General features: G+C 37.6%; 1 protein-coding gene across 1 annotated transcript in view; it reads left to right on the top strand.

Moving 5' to 3' along the window:
- The window catches only part of BRINP2 (BMP/retinoic acid inducible neural specific 2), an 80,529-nt gene extending 58,478 nt beyond the window's left edge, over positions 1 to 22,051 (top strand). The window contains exons 5-8 of the mRNA XM_053468702.1: positions 8,459 to 8,564; positions 10,131 to 10,367; positions 12,403 to 12,625; positions 19,388 to 22,051. Of these exons, the coding sequence (XP_053324677.1) occupies positions 8,459 to 8,564; positions 10,131 to 10,367; positions 12,403 to 12,625; positions 19,388 to 20,501 (1,680 nt within the window). The 3' untranslated portion in view covers positions 20,502 to 22,051. The remainder of the gene's footprint in view (positions 1 to 8,458; positions 8,565 to 10,130; positions 10,368 to 12,402; positions 12,626 to 19,387) is intronic.
- The last annotated feature ends 3,027 nt before the right edge of the window (positions 22,052 to 25,078 follow it).

Below are 25,078 nucleotides of genomic sequence, written 5' to 3'. Positions count from 1 at the left end.
GATAATTTACATTTTATTTTCCTTCCTTTTTAAAAATTTAGTTTGCCGTTTTCAACATCAGCTGTCAAATTTAAATAATTTATTGATTTGGAATTAGACATGTGTAAATTCTAAATTATACATATGATGTTTATCCACAAACATTATTAAAAAACATAAAAAGCTGCTTCTATCCCCAGATCCCTAGATTGATGCGCTTGAGTGCCTGTGTCTCCTGCTTATACCTGCTGGCTTGGCCACTTTAGATATCTAAAGGGTGGCTCTGTTCCTGTTGGGTTTGGAGTCCCTTTGTTAATGTTTCCTACGTATTTTAGAATAAGTGCATTATTTATTATTCCTGAAAATAATTTCACTTTAGTTCAAATATCAAAGATCTGAAATGTAATATGATATTGTGATGTTGCTCCCACGTCTACACCATCACTCGATCCACACCTAGCCAAACTAGCAAATGTTTGGGTTATTTGTTTTTTATATGTACAGCTTGCTTATTAGGCACATGCGCAGTCCAAGATTTTAATTCATTACACTGAAATTGCAAAAGGCAAATTAGATGGCCGTTAACTCTCTTTTTCTGTATAACTAGCTCTTTATTGAAGTGATACAATTTTTCTATAGAAAACTATAACAATTAGACTTGTAAACAGGCCTAAACATATTGGTGCGAGTGGATAAAAGATTTTTTGAATGATCTAACGGAAAGACCAAATGTTACTTAATAATCCTCAAAATATCTCACATAAAACAATTTAAATTAAATTCTGCGTTAAGACCATTAGAGGCTAATGTGTTCAATTTATATAGTCACCTTGTTTCATGCTGAGATAATTTTCTGATTCGATCTTCATATAAAAAAAATTATCCCAGCACGAAACACGGTTGATATATAAATTGAAAACATTAGCATCTAATGTTCCGAATGTGGTACCTAACTTACAGTGTTTTTTTAGATATTTCTGAATTAACATTTTTTTTTCTTTGATCAGACAAAAATCACATTTTATAAATATATTTGCATGTGAGGCTTTTTTTTTAATAATAATCTTTTTAAGATAAAGTGATAATGTGTGGATGTTTAAAAATAGGTGTTATTTATTATATGCGTATAATGGTATGGTCCAGTCATTTGTTCCAGAGCTGCTCTTGCTAAAGACCCATTATTTAGGACAGGCACTAATATTATTATTCTTTTTATTAGATTCAGTTTTTATTTTTCTTAAACCCAAAGTGTTTTTTTTATTTAGAGAGAAATGCAACAAGGGTCAAAGGCCAGGTGGGATGTTGAAACGTTCCATGACATTTAGAAGCCTTGTAGAATACTGAACCACTGTGATAAAGCCTTAAAGGAACCCCCAGGTTGAAAAGGGTTTTGACCTTTGTTCCCTTCAGGTAGACAGAGAGCTTCTATTCTCAGATAGAGAAATAAAATGACTTCCTAATGATTGAGTTAAATGGTGTTACTCCCATTAGTGCAACCAGGCACATTTTACATTTTAGTATAAGTATACAATATTTTATAATAGATAAGCCTTCTAAATTAGAGCAAACAGGTATGGGACATAGTAGCAACTAAATACAGCTGTCACTCCAATCAGCAATACATCGTTTTAAAGTTTATAGGGCACTCTTAAAAATATTTAGCATTGGCATTGGACGTTCTCTTTTTCTAGCGTCTACGGTATCCTTTGCTATTGGGTATAGAAATGGAGACACGTCTAAACCTGACTCAGGCATTCAGAAAATATCAGCTGATGACATCATAAAGCAGATTATTATCACATGCACATACAGGTCTGTTGTGATATCTTCTCACAATTTTTAGATATATGTGTATAAATATATATATATATATATATGTGTGTGTGTGTGTGTGTGTGTGTGTGTGTGTGTGTGTGTGTGTGTGTGTGTGTGTATGTGTGTGTATGTGTATATGTGTGTATATGTGTTGTGACAGAAAGGCCGGTACAATAGTGGATGGGCGGTATATACGCCCTACTCTGGCTAACTTTCTGTGTCCTTATGTGTAAAATTGAAGTCCCAGGGAAAGATGTTGTTTGACTACAAACTGCATTACTGGCAGTTTGCAAAACATGGTAAGGGTCCCTGGGGCGGAGCATCTGGAAGAGCAGGGTGGGCCAGTGCTCCAACAGCACTAATTGCTGTATTGATCCAATCCAGAGTCTGCATTCTGGACAGGAGCTCCACAGGTGTGGACTAAGTAGCAGCTCACCTGTGGTTGATTAATTAGCAGGCAGAGGGTAAAAGGAACTGAGCCTGATTCAGGAAGAGGCCATTGTTATTCCAGCTGGGAGAGCTGAGGAACTGAGGAGTGTGGTTTCTCTCTGAAAAGCCATTTTGATGGAAACTTGTGACTTGTTGGAAGGTGAATGTTTGAAGCTCTTTTATACTAAGTCAGTGCTCAAGCAAAGACTGTAATCCTGTGCTGCTTATAACTGCTGCTGTTTCTTCCTGTAAAATAAACATTGATACTGAGCTGGATGTATCCTGGGCTTCATTTACCCTAGAAGACTGTGGTAACAACCGAGATCCTTGACAAAAATCCCAAGGAAAAGGGAGGCCTGTCGCATATGGTGGAGAATGCGGGCATCCACGTAAGTCTGTGGGTAGAAGCCATTTACAGCTCACCATGGAGAAAGTTAGCCAGAGTAGGGCGTATATACCGCCCATCCACTATTGTACCGGCCTTTCTGTCACAGTGTATATATATGTGTATATACACACCGTATATATTATTCTAAATCCCCTGCACTCCGCAACAATAAGTAAAGCACCCAGGTGCAGTGTAGCCAGCAATATAAATATCCAAAAATAGTCTTGACAAAGGTTTTTGGTTAGGACCGAAACGTTGGGGATTATGTAAATTTAACACAAATAAACTTTGCTAAGTTTGGAAGAAGACCCGTGAATGTGTGCTATATATAGTTTTACTATTTTAAACATTTACAGTATAAGCTGGTTTATAAACGGTACAAAATTAATGAAGTTGAAACAGCTTTGGAAATGTGTAAGAATATGTAAAAATATCTTTAAAATTTATAAATTCAGATGTAAAAAGCATATAATATAATACCACGAAAAGTACACTGAACCCTTGGCAGGAACCCTTATCAGACAAGTTGCCACTATTTTGGTGGATAAATATTTTATTGTGTTTATTTCAATTAAACTGGATTTGCACATTAACCAAATCGCCATGTTATGATGAGCTACTTACTAGATATATACTTGACTGCTCCCCATCTTTTCCCTTCCTTTTGTTCCTGAAATGAGTTCTCTAAGCAATGCTTTTGTTCCATTATTTTAATTTGTTCGCAGCAGTTCTGTCCTTGGAAATGCAAGAATCATATTGTTCCATACCTAATGTATCATCTCGATAATTCCACGAACTGCTGTCAGTCACATCAATAAATGCACAATGAAAAGAAAGAATTAAACAGAATGTATCACCGTTTTTCAAAAATATATATCTGAGCACTCATACTATAAATGTATATATGTATATATATATAGTTACATTATATATGTAGTGTATTCAGTGGAGAAGCTTTAAGGCTGGGTGGAGACTTGAGATGTGACTTAGATGTTTCATTGAGTTCCAGAACCCATGGCTTCTAGCAGAGAAGCATGAGGATCTATGCCGACGGAAGTATGGTTTAGTGGGTGTGGTTTTAAGCAGCCAATCAGTGGCATGAACCATAGCACCAAGGAAGAGACAATGTACTGGAGCTGCAGCTGCTCCTAAAGTTTTCTTATTATTTTAGTGAATGTGTATTAAACTACTTACAATATACTTTAATAAAATGCATTTTTTTAAGGCTTCCTGGGACGCTAAAGTGCCCCTTTATAAACGGAACATCAACATCTACTACAGTAATTATTATGCAGTATACAGCAAAATAATTCTTCAGGCTTGGTATAACGTGTAATGAAAGATATCAAAGGAAAGCTTTGAATCTAGAATCAGCCCAGGAAATGTTTTGCTGCTTGACCACAAGATCCTTGAAAGTGAAGCAGAATTCAGCCTCGTCCTCGGTTAACTGCAGATGCTGGAGAATTGAAAAGACTGTCCCACAAAACTTCTATATAAACCATTTGTGAACTTTACTATTACCTTTTAAAATACAACGATGCATATAATTCTACACATTTAGCTGTTATAAAACTACCTGTCTGAGAATAGTTCTTCAAATCCATATATCTGTCACATTAGGGTCATTGAGTGTCTATTATGAGATCTGTTGAGTGTTTTCAATACCTCACCTACATTTAAACCCCATATTATCTTTCCCTGTGCTATTATTTTCAGAAAGCTTCCTGTGTTTATAAAGCACTTCATACTATTAGTTATGCAGGCTTTCAATGCTGAAATAAAATATTGATAAAAGAAATACATATTTATATACCTGGGCTTGTTTTTCTTCAATAGAATTGTCTCTGATATGGACATTCCCAGACGAGATAACATCCCACATAGAAAGTGTCCTTTGACACATTTCTCTGGTACACCATTTAATTTGTCAAACGTCACATTGTGGCTTTAAAGCCCCAATCCACCCACCTTAACCATGCCACTGTAATGTTATAAAAGGAGGTCTATTGCCCCCATAGGCAGGTGCTCCAAGGGAACCTGGGATCCCCCTCACAACCACTGCTTTCACAAAACTCATCTTCCCCGTCTTCTCCACTCTTTGTTTTCATAAATTACCTCCACAGCATGTATGTATCTCACGTAGGAAGGGCTGGGTTGACCTTTCACAATGCATTGTTACATTAGACTTTAACCATACCCCACTGATCTACCAATGCATTGTACAGAATTAACTTTGCCCTTCCGGCAGAAGAACCCAACCCAGGTCGGCCTCTTGTAATTAATAGTTGTTCTGGCAAATCAAAACATTTCAGATCCCTAACAGATATATGAAAACCTAGTTTGGCTAAAAAAATATCCCTTTGATATTGTGAGGGATTTTATTTATCATGAAGTATTTCTAAAACATGATTACTCCCTGGCGCAACTCACAAACTTAAAAAGAGTGATCAAAGACCATACAGTTTACAAACACCTCCCCATATCACCTCCTCCTCTTCCTCATCAGACTGAGTTATATATCAACAGACATCTTCTGCAATGATTCTTAATAAACCAAGCATGTACCTCTACACAGACTATATCCCCACCGGTTCATGCAATCTTCTGGTACCTATGCTTCCCTTATGCCATTATCTGTGCATATCTCCCAACATTTCAAATGGCCAAAAACAGGACACCTTCTTTTTTGGAGTGTGGTTAGAGGAATGACTGTGACATCTTAACGATACATTGATATATATTTATCTAATTGTGTTAGACATTTGATAGAAGAATACTGTATTTAACTTCTGCTGTTTCTTTATACATTATTGTGACTTAGTGCTCTAGAACGCTGTGACCCACCAACCATTCTGAGCTCCTAGAAAAGAGGGAAAGAAAGAGGGACAAAGATATTTGGGTCCTCGTGAAGAGAGATGGCTGAAAGCTGTAATATTTTTGAGGATCTCTGAAATAAAAACACATTTGTGATAAATCCCAATTCCCACTTAAGAATAAATATCCTTTTTCACTAGGTAACTACACGTAATGGATTCTGATTAAAATATTTCTGAAAGCAAGACAAACTGCAGAAAAAGCAACCCCATAACATTAACTGTTGAGTGCACTGAAGAAATCAACCACCATGCATTTCAAGATATATAATTACAGTCATTAGTCAATGTTAATTTTAAAAAAGAGTTATGATTGAACAGCATCAAACATCTGTAATTCCGTCTTTTTTTTTAACCAGATTATTCTTGTGAGTAGCGTGTACCAGAGAGTCTTTACTGGGTTCAGGGGCTCCAGTAGCAGAGCAAACAGCTGCAAATTTAAATAGGGCTTCTCGTGTTTAACTCAGCAGGACATGCAGAATGTATCATCAGCTCAAGAAGAAAAGGAAAAGAGGAACCTTAATAGCGTAATTTTGTAAAATATAATTATACTTTCTAACAGGGGGGCTGGGAAATCTCAATACATCTAACTGTTGTTGATGTACAATGCCTATGATTCTAAGCAAGCTGTTGCTCAATAGGTCTGTCCAGGGGCCTACCTAGAGTATTTGGCATCCAGGGTGGATCCTAGATTTGGCACCCCCATAGGCCCCTTATACTCCCCTGTGACTCACATATGCACTGGCACATGTTTTAACCCACACTCACATTTGCACAAACTTACACACTCGTATCATGTACACATAATCCCTAACACTTGCACCCTACACACTCATGTTAACACATACTCCCTCTTACACACAGATTCATGGTCACACATTTTTGCATACACATCCATGCTCACAAATACACATTCATGTTGACACACACTTACAGATACACACCCATGCTCACATAAAAACACTTACTCATTCATGCTCACACATATACACAACAGTGCTAACATACCCAGATACACATCCATGCTCACACACCAACATTTACACATCCGTGCCCATGCAGATTTCCACATCCACGCTCACAAATACACATCCATGCTGACACATTTATCCATATACATTAATGCTCACATACACTTACACATCCATGCTCACACACATACACATCTATGTACAATGACACACATACACATCCACGCAAACACGTATACACTCTCACTCTAATGTACATACAGTCATTACCTTAACCGCAGCTTTCCTTTTGGCAGTGAGCAGCCTACTTTTATCTTTGGGGTCATGTAACCATATTGGGATCTTGTTTAAAGGTATGTAAAAATATTTAGTGACACGGTCCATGGAAAAATATTATTGTCTTTGGAATCAAGGAGGATCAGAAATGGATACTTAATGATGTAATGTAGTGCAGCATGTAATAGTACATCTGTCAGGATGTATCTTTAAGTCTCCAGTTCCCCTCCTAAATGGGACTAGTAGTTATGATACCTACACATTACTTGATATCTACTTGTTACCCAGTCGTGTTATGATATTTAAAACACTTAAAATAAACACAATGCCATAAAATATTAGGAATGATTCAGAAGGAAATTCACACATAAGCATGATATGGAAAGCAATTGACTTGTAATCTTCAGCAGTGTCTTGAGCCAGATAAGAATATATTCCGGTGCCGCATGTAGTTGAAGTTGACAGGACTTGGTGAGTGACTGAGCTTGACGAATGAAATGTAGGGCAAAGTCAAAGATGAACCCCAGGCAAGGAGCATAGTTTGCGGATGTGACTGTCACTTTAGAAAGTGATGGACGCTGTATTTCAGGAAGCAGAGGAAAATAACTTCTAGACATGCTGAGCTGAATTCTATTAACAATGATAAATACATCACATGTTTTTATTTACTTGGAAGAGGGACACACAGTCTATCCAATTCAACCTTTCTGAGTACCCAATGTCCTGACTTGGTAACGTTTAGGGAGTATTTAGTTATGAAATCTACAGATGTTTGTGCACAATATACACCTTTTATATAGTGCCATAATTATTAGGGTCAAAAAATAGTTCCAAGTCTTTTGGAGTTTAGACTAGGGTACATTAAGTAGCCAAATGCATGAGTACACTGGATGATAAGCGGCATGGAGTTCCTCCTTGTGTAGACTGTATAGGGAGTTTGAGTGGAAAATGGTCAAAGAGTAGACATGATGGGGTGGTAGTGGGTTAGCTAAAAAAAATCATGTTTCCATAGCAACCTATGGAATTGTATAATCTCCAGGATCATTCCATTAGTTGCTACTGTGATAAGACCCCCCATAAGACTTTATATCAGAACTGTTCTTTGTTTATGTCCCCATTATGGGAAGAGACCCCAGGTCTTGCAGAGCTTACATTCTAAATGTAGAAAGTAAGTCGTTTTTTAAACAGAATTTTGGGAAATGTTGTTAGCTAAGGCAAAATAGTTGATAGTATTGTGTGTATAAACACTCCCTAATATATGAAATCCCGGGGTTCTGGAATAAATGCTTTTCTAAGGGTCTGAGTCGCAGTCTTCAGTTATTATATTTACTGTTAACTAGAAACATTTCATCGATTCGTAACAAGACTTGTTTTTGTACTTCAGTTCCCTTTGTGTTAGGCAACAATGTATTTATGCTCTACAAATATATAATACTTGTGTGTTTATAGAAACATCTTTTTGTGAGCCATTTAAAAGGTTTAATTGTACGATATTCTGAAAATGTAATTGGGATTAGTTTTATTTTTCTTCTGTTTTTTTTTTTTATGTATCTGCTAGAAAAGTGTACATACATTGTGTTCAGGTCAAGACAATGTCAGCCGCTGCCACAAGACAAATGAAATAGAGAGTGGTTTGGCTTACCGAACAATGCATTTGATGTCCTTGCCTGCTGCAGATAATTGAATGTCATAATTGCCAGTTCACAATACACGCTTCCATTATATAGGTAACGGAAACCAGAACCGGTCCCCTGGGCTGCAGTAACTACGACAACCTGGATTCTGTGAGCTCGGTGCTGGTGATGGGCCCAGAGAGCCGGGTACAGCTGCTCGGTGAGAAAAAAAAAACCTGTGTGTGCCTTCCATTTATGCACATATTCACTTGGTATTATATGTATATATGTATTAAAAAGTAAGGCAAACACTCACAAAGACACATAGGTCCACTAGTGCACACTTATTTCATCATATTATCAATATTTTGATTGTCTATGAACTTAAATGTTGATATAAGGCAAGCAAAAAAGAGATATTTTTATGTGGAGTATGTGTCCTAGCCTTAAACAATACCTTTTAGCCTTTACCACTTATGATGGAAGCTTAATGTACCATTCCTAAATAATTCATATAATTGTTACCATTTACTCCAATGTCATACCTAGGAACTAAAATCAACATATGGTTTGTGCTTCCCAGCCGTGTGGATCTCTAGCATTGGGTAGTGTTTCTTGGCTCTTTCCATAAAAATACCCAGTTGTGTTCTCTTTTGGGTATGTCTCCGCCGCCATCGTAAGGAAGGAGTAAACCGGGAAGGTTCCCAGCTATTTCCCCCCTCTAACCTAAAGGGATGGAGAAATTCAATAAACAATGTTAATGTGTCAGTGCATGGGAATTGTATCAAAGCAGTGATTAATTTCGCACACACACATTAGTAAATCTGTAAATACATCATAGAAAACCGTTCAGAAGCGTTAGTGTTGTCTTTAAGACAATAGCTGCAAATTAATGGAATTAAATCCATTTTAGTTTTGATCACGGCTAATATGTAATATTAGGTGCCTTACATTAGGGATTATCTGGAGAGTCTGTAAACACTGACATCTCTCATAACCCAAGACAGAACAAAGAGTGTATTCTGGATACAAGACTTCTTGAATAATTAATGAAATGGTACTGAAGTAAACTGGGACACTCCATTCATCTCCCATCACCCACACATCCAAAGGCACAAAAGTTACCATACGTGGTTTCTATCCTTCAACATAAATACTAGTTTTATACAAAAGACTTTGCTTTTTGTAAAGCAGAGGGGTTCATCCCCCCTTTCCCACTCCGCTGGGCACTTGAAAGTAGGCTCTGTATACTTTAGCTACTCCATCAATGAGGATTTTGCAGGCTACCGGGGACCTGATATGAATGCACAATAACATGAAATGCATTATATGCAAAAGCTGTTTACCAATAAAATACTTGTATTTTGTGCATTTTTTTAATTTATTCCCAAAATAGAGTTATGCATAAATTCCTAGGAATGTGTTATTAAGTCAGACATTGATGTTTGAGCTGCCGTAATTAACCGAGAGGTTCTGAATTTTAGCCAATAGCAGTGGAGCTATTTATTTCTCTTTTGGCCTTGTGTATATATAGAAATAGGTATAATGATTGCACCTGGTTTGACTACGTATAGAACATAAATAATAGTTATAGTGCCTAGTAATTAGACATAGTTGGGAAGCACAAACTTTCAATAGAAGCAGCGCTCTCTACGCAGAGATAAATACGCCTTCTTGTATCTATAGATAAGTACACCTACGTTGATGTATACACAAGGGTTCGGAGGGATTCATTGTTAATGCTGCTCGCTTATAATTGAGGAATTACGTTTTTCTTTATTTCTAGGACTGCAGGCGCTTTTGCCTCAGTACCTGCGTGCAAAATTTGTGAGGGCTGCGCTGGCCTACATTTCCTGTAACTCCCAAGGAGAGCTAGAATGTCAAGCAGGAGAATGCGCGTGCCGTTGTGACACAGCCTACCCACAATGCAACTGCCCTGCTGAAGACATCCACGTTTTGGAAAAGAGCCTAGAACAGGCACAAGACCAGGCTGACAGTCAGAATAAAGAGTTTGAGGACTCAGGTGAGATGTCTATTCAAGTTCACGCAAGACAAACCTTTATGGCGGATTATTTTATACACAAAGTGGGAAAACATATTAATTACCTGCGCCTATTGTGTTGTCTCATGAAATATATAGGAATGGCCTACATTGCTCATAGCTGTGGTCGCTGTTTGGCCCAAGATGGTCTATTTCTTCTTCTTCCCATCCTGGAATGAAACTGCTCTGTGGGAGTAACCTCTAAGACAATTTACTAGGCAAGGGCTGTGTGGCTGAATCTGAAAGGGCTGCTGAGTTGACAAATTATTTTAACTTTTGGAATTACTATCTAATTATCTTTATTTAAACATATATCACACTAGACAGTCCTTGGCCAATTCTAACACATTAGCAGCTATTAAATGTTCTATATTATTACCTTTTGGATGTTGTAAGCATTTAACATTTGTACTAATGGAGATTTAGAAGTTGGTTATCTGGCCGGTGGAGCGGCACAAGCTGAAACATTTTTGGCTTGTCCAGTTGATAACTAGCCGTGTCATACTCACCCCCAACATTTGGCTAGTCCTTGTCAGTGTCTATAAATGTACTTGCAAGAACCAAAATGCAAAAAGAGAATGGTTTTGAAGTTACCACCAGATCAGAGATTCACAGATTCTGCAGGGCACCGAGGCCATGCCCTTTTTGCACATGCGTAGTGGCTGTTGGCATTGATATCCTGGCCATCGTGGTGATGCAGTTTCTTGCAGCAGGACGGGCATTGGTATCCCCAAAGGTGCCAGAGAAATTTGAATTTCTTGGGACTGACCTGAACAAATTGGGGATTTGGGCAGCTATCCCAAGGTCATTGTTATCACCAGTCAGGAAAGATGATACCTCATTAAGCCAGTTTCTTTGTAATGATTATGTTTGGCCATATTATTAGATAAAAGTGAAACACTTCTATGGCCTGTCAGTAAAATAATAGCTAGTATGCAGGTATTTTATCATCCCCTGTGTATTCCCTGTCTATTTGTCTGTAGATAATGTATCTACAGTGCAGGACAGTCTGATTCTGGAATTAGACCTGTTCTTAGCTACATTGTAACAATGCTGTTTTGTATACACCAGAACTACTTAGAAAGAACATTTTGCTTAGATTCCAGAGAACCTTATATTGTACTTTTAAACAGTCCATGCATTTTAGATGAGGAGCTCTCTAGAGATAACCTAACTCCTACAGTCCTTGATATTTCTCACTAAAGGCCCCAGAGCATCTGACAGGTTCTTCATGTAGCATCTGTCCTGTTAATAATCTGGATGGTGTTGCCATGACAACAGAAGCATGCTGATGCGACTTAAATTGTAGGGAATGTTGGGGAGACAGCTGACAGCTATAGATGAAGAAATGCCTCTGACTAATAGACATGTAGAAGCTGTTAGGGAAGTTATGAATAAAATGTTATAAGTGGCTGAAACTATCACTTAGCATATCTACAACCTGCCCAAAGCTATAGCGAGGGTTACTTGCTTTCTTCTCTTTAAAAACAAAATGATGGAGGGCAATTTAAAATGACATTACCTGGGGTTAAAAGGGTATTTTGCTCCCCATTTTTTCGAGGGACCTGTCAATCAAAGCGTTTTGCGCAATGCAGGCAAGGTTTCAGTGATAAAGCTGTCTGTTTAGATAACCAGTGACATCTATGGTAACGTTGATGGTTGGTGAGGTCTGGTTGGTGAAGGTTATGTATGATCGTGCCACCTTTGAGCACAAAAGGCAGTTATAATTAAATAAAATTGTTTACAAATAAGTGTATTTTAATTACTTCTAGAATCAGGCCACACCAATAACGGAATTGTTTTAATTAATTAATTACATTTAGATGTCATAGTTTTGCTTTGAGCAGTCATCGCTGATCCAAAATATTTATACTGAGGGAAATTTGCGAGAGCAAGATATTACAGAGGGTTTGTTTTCTTCAGTTTTATGCTGAAGCTCCCACGTGATTACTTCTCACATACATTGTATTAGCTCAGCAGTTTACTAACTACCCGTGTTTTGTTTCTACTCTTACAGCGGAGGTCCGTTCTTTCCTTAAGAATCTGCCTACCGACCGCTTCCTTAACAGCACAGCTATCTCCAAACTCTGGAACGCTGACCTCCATCTCCTTCGGCGCTATGAGCAGCTAAGAGCCGGCTTCAAGCAGCTGCTGACCAAATCTCAGCGTCAAATGCGTCGTCTGATTAACCTGAGCAAACACTGCCTGCGCCAGCCTCAGTACACATCTCTCCGGGAGAGGTAGATAATCACGCCTGGGAATAATGTCTAAGATCTTTTTTCCTTTTACGTGATTGGTCTCTAGATTTTATTTATTTAATGTATTCATAAAAAACTATCATCTTCTGTATGATTTATGGTTGTGTTTGTAGAAACCCATCTCTCACCAGGTTTTTGGAAAACGTTGTTGGTAAAGCATTCTATTCCATAAGACAAAATTGTGATAAAAATAGGGAGGACGCCATTCCAAATAATAATCAGAATTGTGCTGGATATTTTCTAAGCATGTTCAATTACTATTATGTATTTTTAGTTTCATATTTGGGTTAATTGTCCTTTAGTTGGCCACAATATCCAGAATACTGGGCCACCAACTTCCTGATTGGTTGAAATTACAAGCACTAATCATATATCAATTACCCTTAATTTGCTACCAGCAGCAGCTGCTAAGATTAAAATAAATCTTCAACATTAAGATAAAAAAAAAATGCAACAAATTAAAAACAAATTAGTTAAGGATTTCAATGTGCCTCTCATCTTAGAATCTGACCACCATACCCTGATGTACTAAATGACCAGAATCCAGCTGCTTACTAATGATTGGGTGGTGCTGCTTTTTCCAGAGATAAAAGCTAAAATTACATTTATGCGTGTAATGGAAAATAATGTAGGAATGTTAAATTGAATCCCTCTTTTAAATTGTCTGCAGCAACCACAGAATTCTACATTACGCAGATTTGTTGCACATAGTGAAGAATTCTTAACACCTAAAAATAACACTTTTATGTTCTTTAAACACTTGTCAGGCGACTTACACGTGCACAATGTTCGCACGTGCAAGCAGAACCGTACAAGCCTACAGGGTCAACTGCTATGTGTCTTTGTAAATATGTATGATACTACAAATCATATGCTTGCGCTATGCAGAACATAGAACAAACAAGACAGGAAGATAAGTAGGGGGCGGCAATTCAACGTGCGGCAAGACAAACAAAAGACAGAAGAACGGGTAGCGGAAAAAAATACACCCACGTCCCAATTTTTTGTTTTGCTGGAGAGACTTTTGAGATAACTGTTAGTACAAAATAGTAATATAGATTTATATATATATTTAAAATCAGAAGTGGCAAACAAGTTTACACAAAAGAAGTGGCACTTTACTAAAGTGTTCATTTATTACTAAGCATCTAAAATATAGCAAACATTTTGACCAACCTTTGCCGCTCATAATCAAGACTGAATGTATCCATGATAATTGATGCTTGTTATAAGAATAAATTGGATACCTAAAAATCCAAAATTTCTTCTGTAAACTTCAGCTAAGAACACTACATTATGAGATTAGCGGTTAACATCATTGCACGTCATGAATAGTCTGCAGCTACCCCCCTAATGAGTCTTTATTATTAGAACCTTCAGTAAGTAACGCAATTAAAATCTAAATTCAAAATCTAAATTATAAATGAGTATGTGGCTTAAAATGTATCCCCAGTCCATAAAATGTATTTTTTGTCACAATATATATTCATGGCAGCACTAAAAACCTTTAATTAATTGTAATAATTATGAAAAATAACACTGAAGGCCTGTGATTTAGGGTCTTGTTTACCAAGGCAGATCTGATGCACTTCTGGAAACTTCTCCAAACTTTGGAGCAACTTTTACTTACTCTTGCAAAGACATTTATCTTGTATTCACTGGAGGTGATGGGCTCTGACGAATCTAGTATGCAGTACTCTAGCTGATGCGTTTTTGGATGGTTTCTACTGAAAGGTAGAAGGATTCCTAAAGGAAACCAGACATTTCTGTGACCTTTTTTATGCAGGAGGCATTTCCCGTGAGACGTCCGTGCTGCATGGGGTATATTAACCTAGAAGATACAATCAGAGAAAGATTTAATTACATTTTAATTATGTAATCACCCTCACCTTTGAAAAGAAGCTAATACACAGTGAGGAATGGATGCTGGGAGACGAAATTGAAACATTGAGTCCTCAATTAAAGCAGCATCCTCTCAAACTGAAATAGGCACTAATTAGTATTTTTACCTTTATATATGCCATGCGTGCTTAAAGCGATGACATACGAGTGTAGAACAGGTTGAAAGTACCAGAGTTTGAATTCTGGTTTATCGACAATTTAAAGTTAAAGAATCAGCCCAGCCCCCAAAAATGTATTTTTATTTTGTTTTATATCGCTTTGGACTTCAATGTATTTTACCCCATGCAAGTTCAGCCATACCAATGAGCAATTATAATTCCTAAATTCCCATATACCGCACAGTTCTGCGATTTATAGATAGCGTAACCAAATATACTCCTACATCGTTAACATTCTTGCTGCCTGCTCTGTTTTAATAGTATCTGTCTCAAATTTATCTCATTGTCTCCTTTTTTGTAAGTAAAAAAAACATAAAAACATCTACTTTATTGAAAAGTCACATAACTAAATGGGTACTGGGGATTTTATCTTTATGGTGAGATTTATACTATCCGGAAGGATACATAGTTACATTTCTTGTGGATAATAGAGCTATACTTTTGTATATCTTGTTGCTGTCATTTTTTTTTTGCCGTGGCAGTAAAAGTCACAGGTTGAGCTTTAACACAGAATATTTAACACTGGGCTTTTGTGGAAAGTGCTGACACCAGTGGGGTCACTAATTCCATGCATTCTGTGGCACAAGATAAAAGAACAGAATTTATACCCTTTACAGTGTTTTTTTTTATTTTTATGGACACCGAGCCTGCAAGATTGGCGGGAAAAAATGTATTAGGCTTAAAATGGGATGAACAGAGCAATAAAGACATGAAAAAGAAACATTAAAAAAATATATATAAAAATATATATATATATATAGATATAGATATAATATCTCCATATATTCGCTGTATTTTGTCTATAACAAGATTTTGCTTCTTCTCTGTAGGATCTGCATGACTGCCCCTCAGTCTGTGCTTCCCGTTCATTGCAGAGCTCTGTACGTCCGTGTAGATTCATTACAGCTTCATGAGATATGTAGATAGATAGATATTTCCAATAAAGCATTTGATTAACATTTTGCTGAAAGAAGATGCATATTTGTGGGCACGCGTGTTTTCAGGCACTGTAATTAATTACAGTCGACACTGTTCAGTGAACTGACAATATCACATGTGTCCTTACAGGCATCTCTCTAATAGTCAAGTGAGACAGGTGGGTTTATGAGGCATAGGCAAGAAGATGATAAAAAGGGTGCAAATCATTATAAAGAAGATTGAACCTGGCAAGGGAAGAGCTGTGGATATTAAGCATACAGATCAGTAAGAACAAAAAAATGGCGATACATTTATCAGACAGCCTTTGAATAATATTAGTCATCTGTAGGCTATACAGTTGTTCCTGGAAGCAAGGTGAGTAGCAGTGCAGTGTCTAGCTCAGCCACTTGAAGCTGTCTCGTGTAGTAGTGCTTATTAAATATAGATCACTAGCTCATCACTATGTACAGCAATAATGCCTCTAAAGTCACAATCTCAACATTATTAACGTTCCTCTGCCAGGTAATCGATTCAAGCCTCATAATAATTTATGATTGTTTGAGCTCTTTCTTTTACAGAACTTCAAGAATTTAAGATTTATAATTCATTGATGTTTTGTTTTTGTTTTATTTAAGAGCAACTTCTGCGACGTTTTCATATACACCATCAAATAAAACCAACTTACGGTATATGCTCTTATATGACCTGGGGTCAGTCACAGTGATTCCCAGTTTGCTACATTTCCTTCCTAGCAAGAAAGCTCATGAATTCCCTATAGTGCCCAGAATGCACGGTGGTTTCAAATGCATCTCATTATCATGGTTATATGCTTACGGCAATGGCTATGTAAAGATAGAAAAAAGAAAATAGAACGGACAAGAAAAGCAGATATATTATGTATATATGAATATATAATAATATATTCATATATACATATTAATAATATATACATATATGTATATAAATACATATATGTATATCTATCTATATATATATATATATGTATTATAATATTCGTATATTATAATTTATCGTATTTTTTCTTAACTATCATTCGTCAGTTAAACATTTTTTTGCAGGATTTGTTTCTTCTTTGGCGTGCTTCCGGAAGCCGTTGTAGCTTTCTGTATTCAGAATCTTTTACAGCCGACCATGTTCTTAGAATCAGACAAGCCAAATTTTCACATTGATTGCTTTCTTAAATCTCGTTAAAAATTCTGTCTCCCCTTACCGTTTTCTTTCTTTCTTTTAGCAAAACAGCAACATGAAAAAGCAACGTGCGGTTATATAGGTGGACAGATAACAGCAAACAATATAGAAAGATTGGAGCCTGTTCCAATTAATGCAAAGAATAGTATAGTGTCTCTATATAGAAGCAATGTGTTTTATGTAATTGGTCCAAACAAGACCTTATAACATTGTTAAGATGGAACTCAAGAATACTCTCATAATGAAGTATTCAAAAGACATCTAAATACAATATTTGTAATGCATAAATAGAGAGTGCTAGTTGTCATTCCATAGATGACAGCTCTGGCCTTCGTTGCATACGCTTTATTTTACTTACGCTTTGCAGAATTTGCGGTACAATAGTTATAAGCTTGACCTCAACCTTGCATCCTGATAGGATATTGTGTGTTGTTATTACTCTTTCTTACATCTTTTCTCTATGCTACAAAAGAGAGGAGTTGTTTCAGGGGAAGAGTGTTAATCAATTAGCAATTGATGTCATCTATGCCAACAGGATAATAGGATCCAACGCTAGCAGGTTGATATAATTTAAATAACCTAAAAACTGCTGAAACACTTAGATAAAATAATGCAATTCCAGCTTCTTCATCTCTGCAATTGTAAAGGAGATGGATAATGGACATTTTACCCTTAAATGAATGGTAATATTGTTTTATATATATACTTACAGATGCACTGCTAATGTTCGTAAGTCATACTGCCTCAAAATCCTACTTCTCTATGATGTTTTTAGTGGAAACTTGTCACACTCAATAGGGAGAGCAAGAAGGTTTAGCTGATAAAATATACCAGCAATACAAATAATACCCATTGCATTTTTTTTAAAATGTCTTGTGTTTAGTAAATGCATCATCTTGGAACAAAAGAACAATTCTCTTTACAAATGCTAATAAATTAGCAAAGGATAAAAAAATAAAAGCCTCTAATTAGGCATTTTACAATAGACCTGACAGCCAAATAACAGCTTTGCACCTCTCAACACAAAAGAAAAAACAAGATAGAAAAAGAAATCACGTTGTACAACAGCTGGTGACTGCATCCATACTTTATACCTTTAAAATATTGCCGGCCCTATGATTTTTAATTAATTTGTCTTTTTTTTTTGTCTCAAATTATGTCTCGTGCGTTTACCATCATAATCTACCTTAACAATCCACTTTGGTAGGGTTTCCTCGTCCTTGTATACCTGTCTGAATTGTAGAAATAAAAAAATTATTTCGTTGTGAGAGTGACATTGTGTCATTCAGAAAGTCTTCTCGATAAAACCTTTTTATCGACCTGGAATATATTTCTATAAATTAGCCTAATCCCCTTTAATCGCCTAATTTAATATGTAAACAAACCCAGACTATTGTATTTCTGTAAAGAAGAACTGGAATCTAATGTTCCAAAATAATCCAGTGTTTATTGAACTGCATAAACTTCTATTCTGACTCATTTTGTACTTAAACACAGACCCTAATGTGCAAAAATGCTAACCAGACATTTGATTTAAGATCAATAGTCACTGGAAATAGCTATACAGGGAAAGATCAATTTACATGTAGACTAGACTGAGTGAATTCATTTGAAGACACTTTTTTTTAAGATTCCAGCTTTTCTTTAAAACCCTTTTGTTGTATTGCAATACGGAAGAAATTGTCATCCCAAAATAGCATCTTCTATACACTAGATTTTCCCTCTAATGGAGCTTCTTCCCTTGCTCATGAAATAAAAAAAAAACCTGAAATATTTCCATTTTTAGTTACTACTGTGTGTTTGTCTACTGAATAATTTGACATTCTGAGAGTGTCTGTGTGGGCACAAGGTTTAGTGCAGGATTATGAATATGTAAGCTTTGTGCATATATTGGTTTAAAATGTCAAAAACAGAGAGCATTGTAGACATAAATTGCATTATGGAATTTAATATTGAGTCGTGGTATACTCTTTGCCAAAATATTAGAGGTTTTTGCTGAAGTTTTTAATCTCTTAAATATAACTCATTATATGCAGCTGCTACCAGTCTGTTCTTACAATGCTGTTCAGAGCAAAGGAGCTTATCTGTGCATCTTATGTCCAGATTGTAATGTCCATTTTTATATCCACTATCACATCATTATCTGTGGTCATGATGTCATACCCCAGCTGTGAAGGAAGAATACAACTGGTCAGACATTAGAGTCACACAGAAAAATACGGCAATAGGGCTGCTACAGACGGCACAGCTCTGAAAGGACCGCTTAGAACACAATAGAAGACTGAAAGAAGACTTGTTAAGAACAAGATGTAATAGATTGAAATTATGCCCACTGTTTCTTTCAGCTTTTGTTATAATACTTACTGTACAGCTTGAAGTTGAAATTGAGTGTTCGTAAGATACATTGCACGTTTGACATAGGATTGACTTTGTTTCAACGTGTGTCTGTGACCTCCTGTATGTTTCTTGTAACACTTCTGAGAGGAGGGCATAGCAGATTATATGAAACTGTGCTCATGTATGAAACTCATTAATTTTCCCTTTGCATTCCTTGCAGATCTGTTTCTTATTGGTGGCAACGGGCTCAATCTCTTCTCTACTGTAGTGCAACCCTCATCCCGGGCACATTCATAGAAGCCACCCATAGCTGTACCTGCACTGTTCAGCATCCCCTGTGCCAAGGGCCTATTCCTTGTATCCAGGGACCTGGTCCTTTGTGTTCCCTTTGCTCATCAGTACACCATGCGATGTGTGCCAGCTGCAACCCAGGATACACTCTTACAGCTCAAGGCCTGTGTGTGCCTATAGTGCCTGAGTCCTCAGAACCTTATCTAGGGACAGAAGGTAGTTTGCAGGACCTGGAAGTTAAATACTTGCTTCTTAAACGTGATGGACGCCTAAGAGCCCCAGCGTTCTTTATCTCGGGTGATCTAAGGCTAGGCATGTGGTTCCAGATGGGTGGGAGGAAGCGTATGCTGCTGACATGCAAGAGTAACAAGCATTGGCCACGGCAACTGCACATGCTTCTGGGACTTTCAATGCGCCTTTGTCTGGCTGGGAATGAGACTCGGGACCCTCAAGTGACTGTTTATGTAAACCCCTTTGGTGGGAGCCATTCAGAAAGCTGGCTGCTGCCAGCTGGAGAACCTGGTTATCCTAGCTGGGAGAAGACTTGGGACATAGAAGGAGGGGACCGGTGCCAGAACTGGACTTTGATATTAGGCCATCGTTGGAGGTCATTTTTTGAAACTGTTCACTTTTACATGAGAAGCAGCCCACTTGAGGAAGAAGGGGAGGAAGATTCAGCTGAATGGACTGACAAACAGACTCTGGATGATAAGTTAGAGAATCCAGAGTATGTTCGCATAGATGGTCTTCAAGCATTTGGTTACAGCGTTCCCTTTGACCCGGAGGCCATCAGGGGTTTGGCTCTCCAAATGGACCAGCCAGGGTCACGAGAGGGAGCTCTGCTTGAAATGCAAGAGCTAAGAAAGAGGGTGAATTTCTTGTCTCCCCCAGGTGCACGGAAGCTAGACCTCTTTAGCTGCCTACTGAGACATCGACTGAAGATGAGTAGCAATGAGGTGACACGAATACAGGTCCAACTGGCCGCATTAAGCAGCCAAACTCCAAATATCTCAACATATGAAACTGCCAAGCTGTGCAGCTAGATGCCCCTGATGCCCTCTGCATTTATTAGCCCCTGTGATTGACCATTCCAGAAAAGAGGATTAGTTAGACCCAAAATATGTGTAAAAATGTCTTCCTTTTGTGCAGTACATTTTCTTAACCAGTTTGGTGTCTCTAGGGTCTGCAGCATCTTCTTATTAGAGTTGCGAACACCTTGAGCACAAAAGTGGTTAAACCAGCAGAATAAAGGAAACTAAGACATGTGGTAATGATTCATTACAGCAAATACACGATAAATGTAATTGTACAAACGGGATAATGCAAAATCCAACCCACAGTGGCATTATGATAAATACCAGAGTGTATGCAGTTTGTGCTGGCATATCAAGAGCTGTGTCAAGTTACTGAATAATAGGAAGATTCACAGCTTAAGTCATATAACAATGTACTACCCCCTCTCCTTCTAATTCGGAAGCCGTCCGATGGATGTCACCATATGGTGTGTCAAGACGAGCAAATGAAACTGAGAATGGATCTGTAGTACTGAGATTAAAATGGGGATGTGTAAAGTGGATTATAGTTTTCACAAATTGCCCAGCAGTCAGAGCTCCAGACACCCTGGGTATCTACCTTTCTGCTGTAATTCAACAGCCCAACTCTCCTCTAAAAAGCCTTATTATTGTCGCCAGTGACATTTTCAAGGGTATACTCAGCTGGTACAAAGGGGGTGAAACAGCTCAGTCCTTGATTATAAAAGGTCATAAACTTGCAAAAACTGAAAAAAGCACAAGAAAATATAAGACTTTACAGTGACCACTGTGTGTTCATCTTTTGAATAAGTACACATTCCGAGTGTGTCTGTGTGGACACAAGGTTTAGTGTGTGATTATGAATATGCAGGGTTTTTGTGTGCATGGGCTTAAGACAACACAGGACGGGAGCATTGTAGTCCCAAATGCAATTTAGCAATATTTAATTTGTATGTCACTCTGGTAATGAATGCAGATCTGTACCAGCAGAACAGAGGCTCATTGAGTGACTGCACAGAGATTAAAGTCCAGGATGAAACGAGTGTCTGTAAACTCACAGCAGAGATAATGTGGCTTCTCCAAGGTCAAAAGAAACTGGTATCAGCTTAAATGCAGTTTATCAATGGACACAGGTTGATCTAATTATGTATCATCAGGAATAAATGAGCATGAAAAAATATGGGTTATTTCTTAAACCATAAGGCACTTGTAGACCATTTGGTGGAGCAGGGGACCATAAAGTGATTTATGACCTACACCGTTTTATTTCTTTACTATTTTTGTGTCTGCATTAATGATCGTACATGAAGAGATGCAGAGACATGTTTGAAAGGTAAGCAACAAAACTCACACACGGCATATCTAATCATTTACGGCCATGTCTCAGCTGGGTAAAAACAATCACTTCTTGGTTACTTTCTATGGTGCGTGAAAATGTTGGCGGCACACAACCAGTTCAGTTTAACAGTGCAAAGATGTTGTTATCCAATTCTTCATGCTCTTGAACCTTTTTTGCCCATATCTAATCAGTTTCTAAAAATAAAAAAAGCTGCAAACACTAATCTATTTAATGCTTGATATGAATATTGCGTTGCATTGTATACAGCACATTGCACCTGTACTGCGTATATGCCAACAGTCCAACATGGTAGGTAGGAGTTAACTTCCCTTTGCTCCAACACCATCGCTGGTTCATAACATCAACCTTCCCACAGAGGCTTTCAGAAAAAAATCTTTCAATCTTTTATTATTATTGAGCAGTCCTAACATCCCATAATTTTTGGTCATTGAACCTTGTTAATTAAGAATTTAATGAGGCAGCCAATTAGATTTCACAGAGAGCATGGATTTTTTTTTTCTTTAGCTGGGATTACTAAATTGTAACTATATAGCAGTCGCAGTCTACACGAGACTGCAGATACCACCTAAATATTGCTGATTTACAAAGACTTTTCACAAAAAATACTTATAATTCTAGCAGGGTCAGCAGCATAATGCATATGTATTTAGTGCGGTATCTCAACATAAGTAGCGATAGTGTAACCGAATTAGGGGGTTTTGTGTGGTTATATTATGTTTGAGCTGATGGTAGCATTTTTCTCCATTTTTTATTGCCTATAGTGGGGTTCTCATGATAAAGGAAATTGATTTTCTAAATTTAAAAGTAATATTGCATTGGTAGTACATGCTGTGGTAATTTCATTTTGACATGGGAATACACACCGGATAACATGCATAAACAAATCAAAGTTCACAGTACTAACAGGTAAATATACAATGTATACCATTACCACAATAATAAAAATACGGAACAGTGAGCGGTTTATAGAATCTTGGTTTTATACTTTGCACTCTTCCTGGTTTCTTCTATTTTTGAATATATGTCACAATTAAATGTTTCAAATAATCAAACTAAATTTAATAGTAAACAAAGATAACCAGAGTAAACACAAAATGCAGTTTTTAAATTATTAAATTTTCATCAAAGGGAAAAACTATCCAACCCTACGTGAAAAAGAAATTGCCCCCTTAGTTACTAAATCAACCAAATTGAATTGATAATTAGGTTCAGTTTTACCAGACACACTCAGGCATTACGGCCAGCCCTGTTGAATCTAAACATTTATTAAATAGAACTTGTGATGCAAACTGAAATAGGCTAAAAGGTCTCAAAAAGCAGCACATGATGCCGTTAACTAAAGAAATTGAAGAACAGATGAGAAACAAAGTCATCCACATCTATTAGTCTGGAAAGGGTTACAAAGCCATTGTTATGTTTCTGGGACTCCAGCGAACCACAGTGAGAGCCGTTATCTAGAAAACAGTGGTGAACCTTCCCAGGAGTGGCCGGCCTACCTAAATTCCTCTAAGAGCACATCAGCGACTCATCCAGGATGTCACAAAAGAACCCAGACTAACATGTAAAGAACTGCAGACCCCACTTACCTCAGTGTTCAGTACCCACAATAAGAACGACTATGCAAAAATGGCATCCACTGTGGAAACCGCTGTGGTCGTCTCACATTTGCCAAAAACATCTTCATGATCCCCAAGACTTTTAGGATAATATTTTGTGGACTGATGAGTCAAAAGCAGAACTTTTTGTAAGACACGAGTCCCATTATATCTGGTGTAAAGCTAACACAGAATTCCACAATTAGAACATTGTGCCAAACATCTGGTGGTGGTAGTGTGATGGTCTGGGGCTGCTTTGCTACTTCAGGACCTGGATAACTTGCCATAATTGATGGAGCCATGAATTCTGCTCTCTTCCAAAAAATCTGAAGGATAATATCCAGCCATTAGTTTGTGGCCTAAAGCTCGAGTACAGTTGGGTTATGCAGCAGGATAATGATCAGGAGCACACGCGCAAGTCTACCTCTGAATGACTCAAAAGAAACAAAATTAAGGTTTAGGAGTGACCTATTTAAAGTCCTTACTTGAATTAACTTGTTGCCTTTAATAAATTAAATGATCATTTAAAAGCTGCATTGTGTTTATTCATATTGTCTTTGTCTTATATTAAAATTAGTTGGGTGATCTGAAACATTTAAATGTGACAAGCAAAAACAGAAGAAATTGGGAGGACCAAATAGCTTTTCACATGACTAAATATAATTTTTAGTAACCATAATAATATATACATTCTCATCTGGTGTTACTGGAGCAGATTGCTTCGTTCATTTGTTCTGTTCTTCTGGAACCTAGAACATGGAAAAGTTCAGTTGTTACTAAACCAGGGAGGTGGTGGTTTTTAGTAAAAAAAAAATGGCTTAAGGGAAACCATAGAGATATGCTGTCAGGCATAGAGCGTCTCTATAAGAGAGACAGTAGCACCTCAATGTTGTGTCAAAACAGTAGCAGTGAAGATGTCAGAAGCAGTAAGTCTGTTTTTTAAACTGAAATGGTAATGTTTTTACTTTTTTTCCTTTCAACTCTTACAACCTTTTCAACTCTATGACAGGGCTTGACAAATTTGTTTTGAATCTAGGAGCCTGCTAAAAAAGTTAGGAGCCAGGATTTTTTTTTAAACTAATAAAGTTTTATTTTCAACAACCAAAATGAATGATGTCCCAAGGGAATTGCCCCCCCCCTTTAAATATAGATCCACTTTCCTCGAACCCCTAACGTTTACTTAAAGTACTTACAGTTTTGCTTTTCTTTGTTTCCCGCTCTCCTCTGACGTGACGATCCTCGCCCTCGTGATGAGCCCGCCCCCTTGAGCATCACGTCTTGAAAGGGGCGGGACGAAGAACCTCACTGAGGCACTGCCACTCAGCCGCACCGTATGTGCAAGCCGGCCGCCTAACGCCTAAAAAAAGCCAGCAGACCAACGTTCACGTGGCGCGGCCGCGAGGTGAGGTGGTAAGACCGCCGTGTGTGCACCCAGGCCTCTTTCATTTTATTAGGCGGCCAGCTTGCGCACACCGTGCTGCACCGTTAAGTCCGGCGGGCTGCATTTGGTCTACGGGCCGCACGTTGGACGCCCCTGACCTAGAGCCCTGCTCTATGATACTATTTATAAGAATTATGAAACACCATAGTAATTTCTATCCATAAAATTGTGTTTGTTGGAAAATCACTGTTTT

The sequence above is a fragment of the Spea bombifrons genome, chromosome 6 (genome assembly GCF_027358695.1).
Source record: "Spea bombifrons isolate aSpeBom1 chromosome 6, aSpeBom1.2.pri, whole genome shotgun sequence".
Classification (NCBI taxonomy): domain Eukaryota; kingdom Metazoa; phylum Chordata; class Amphibia; order Anura; family Pelobatidae; genus Spea; species Spea bombifrons.
Note: the sequence above shows the minus strand (reverse complement) of the source record. Positions and strands in the feature narration are given on the sequence as shown.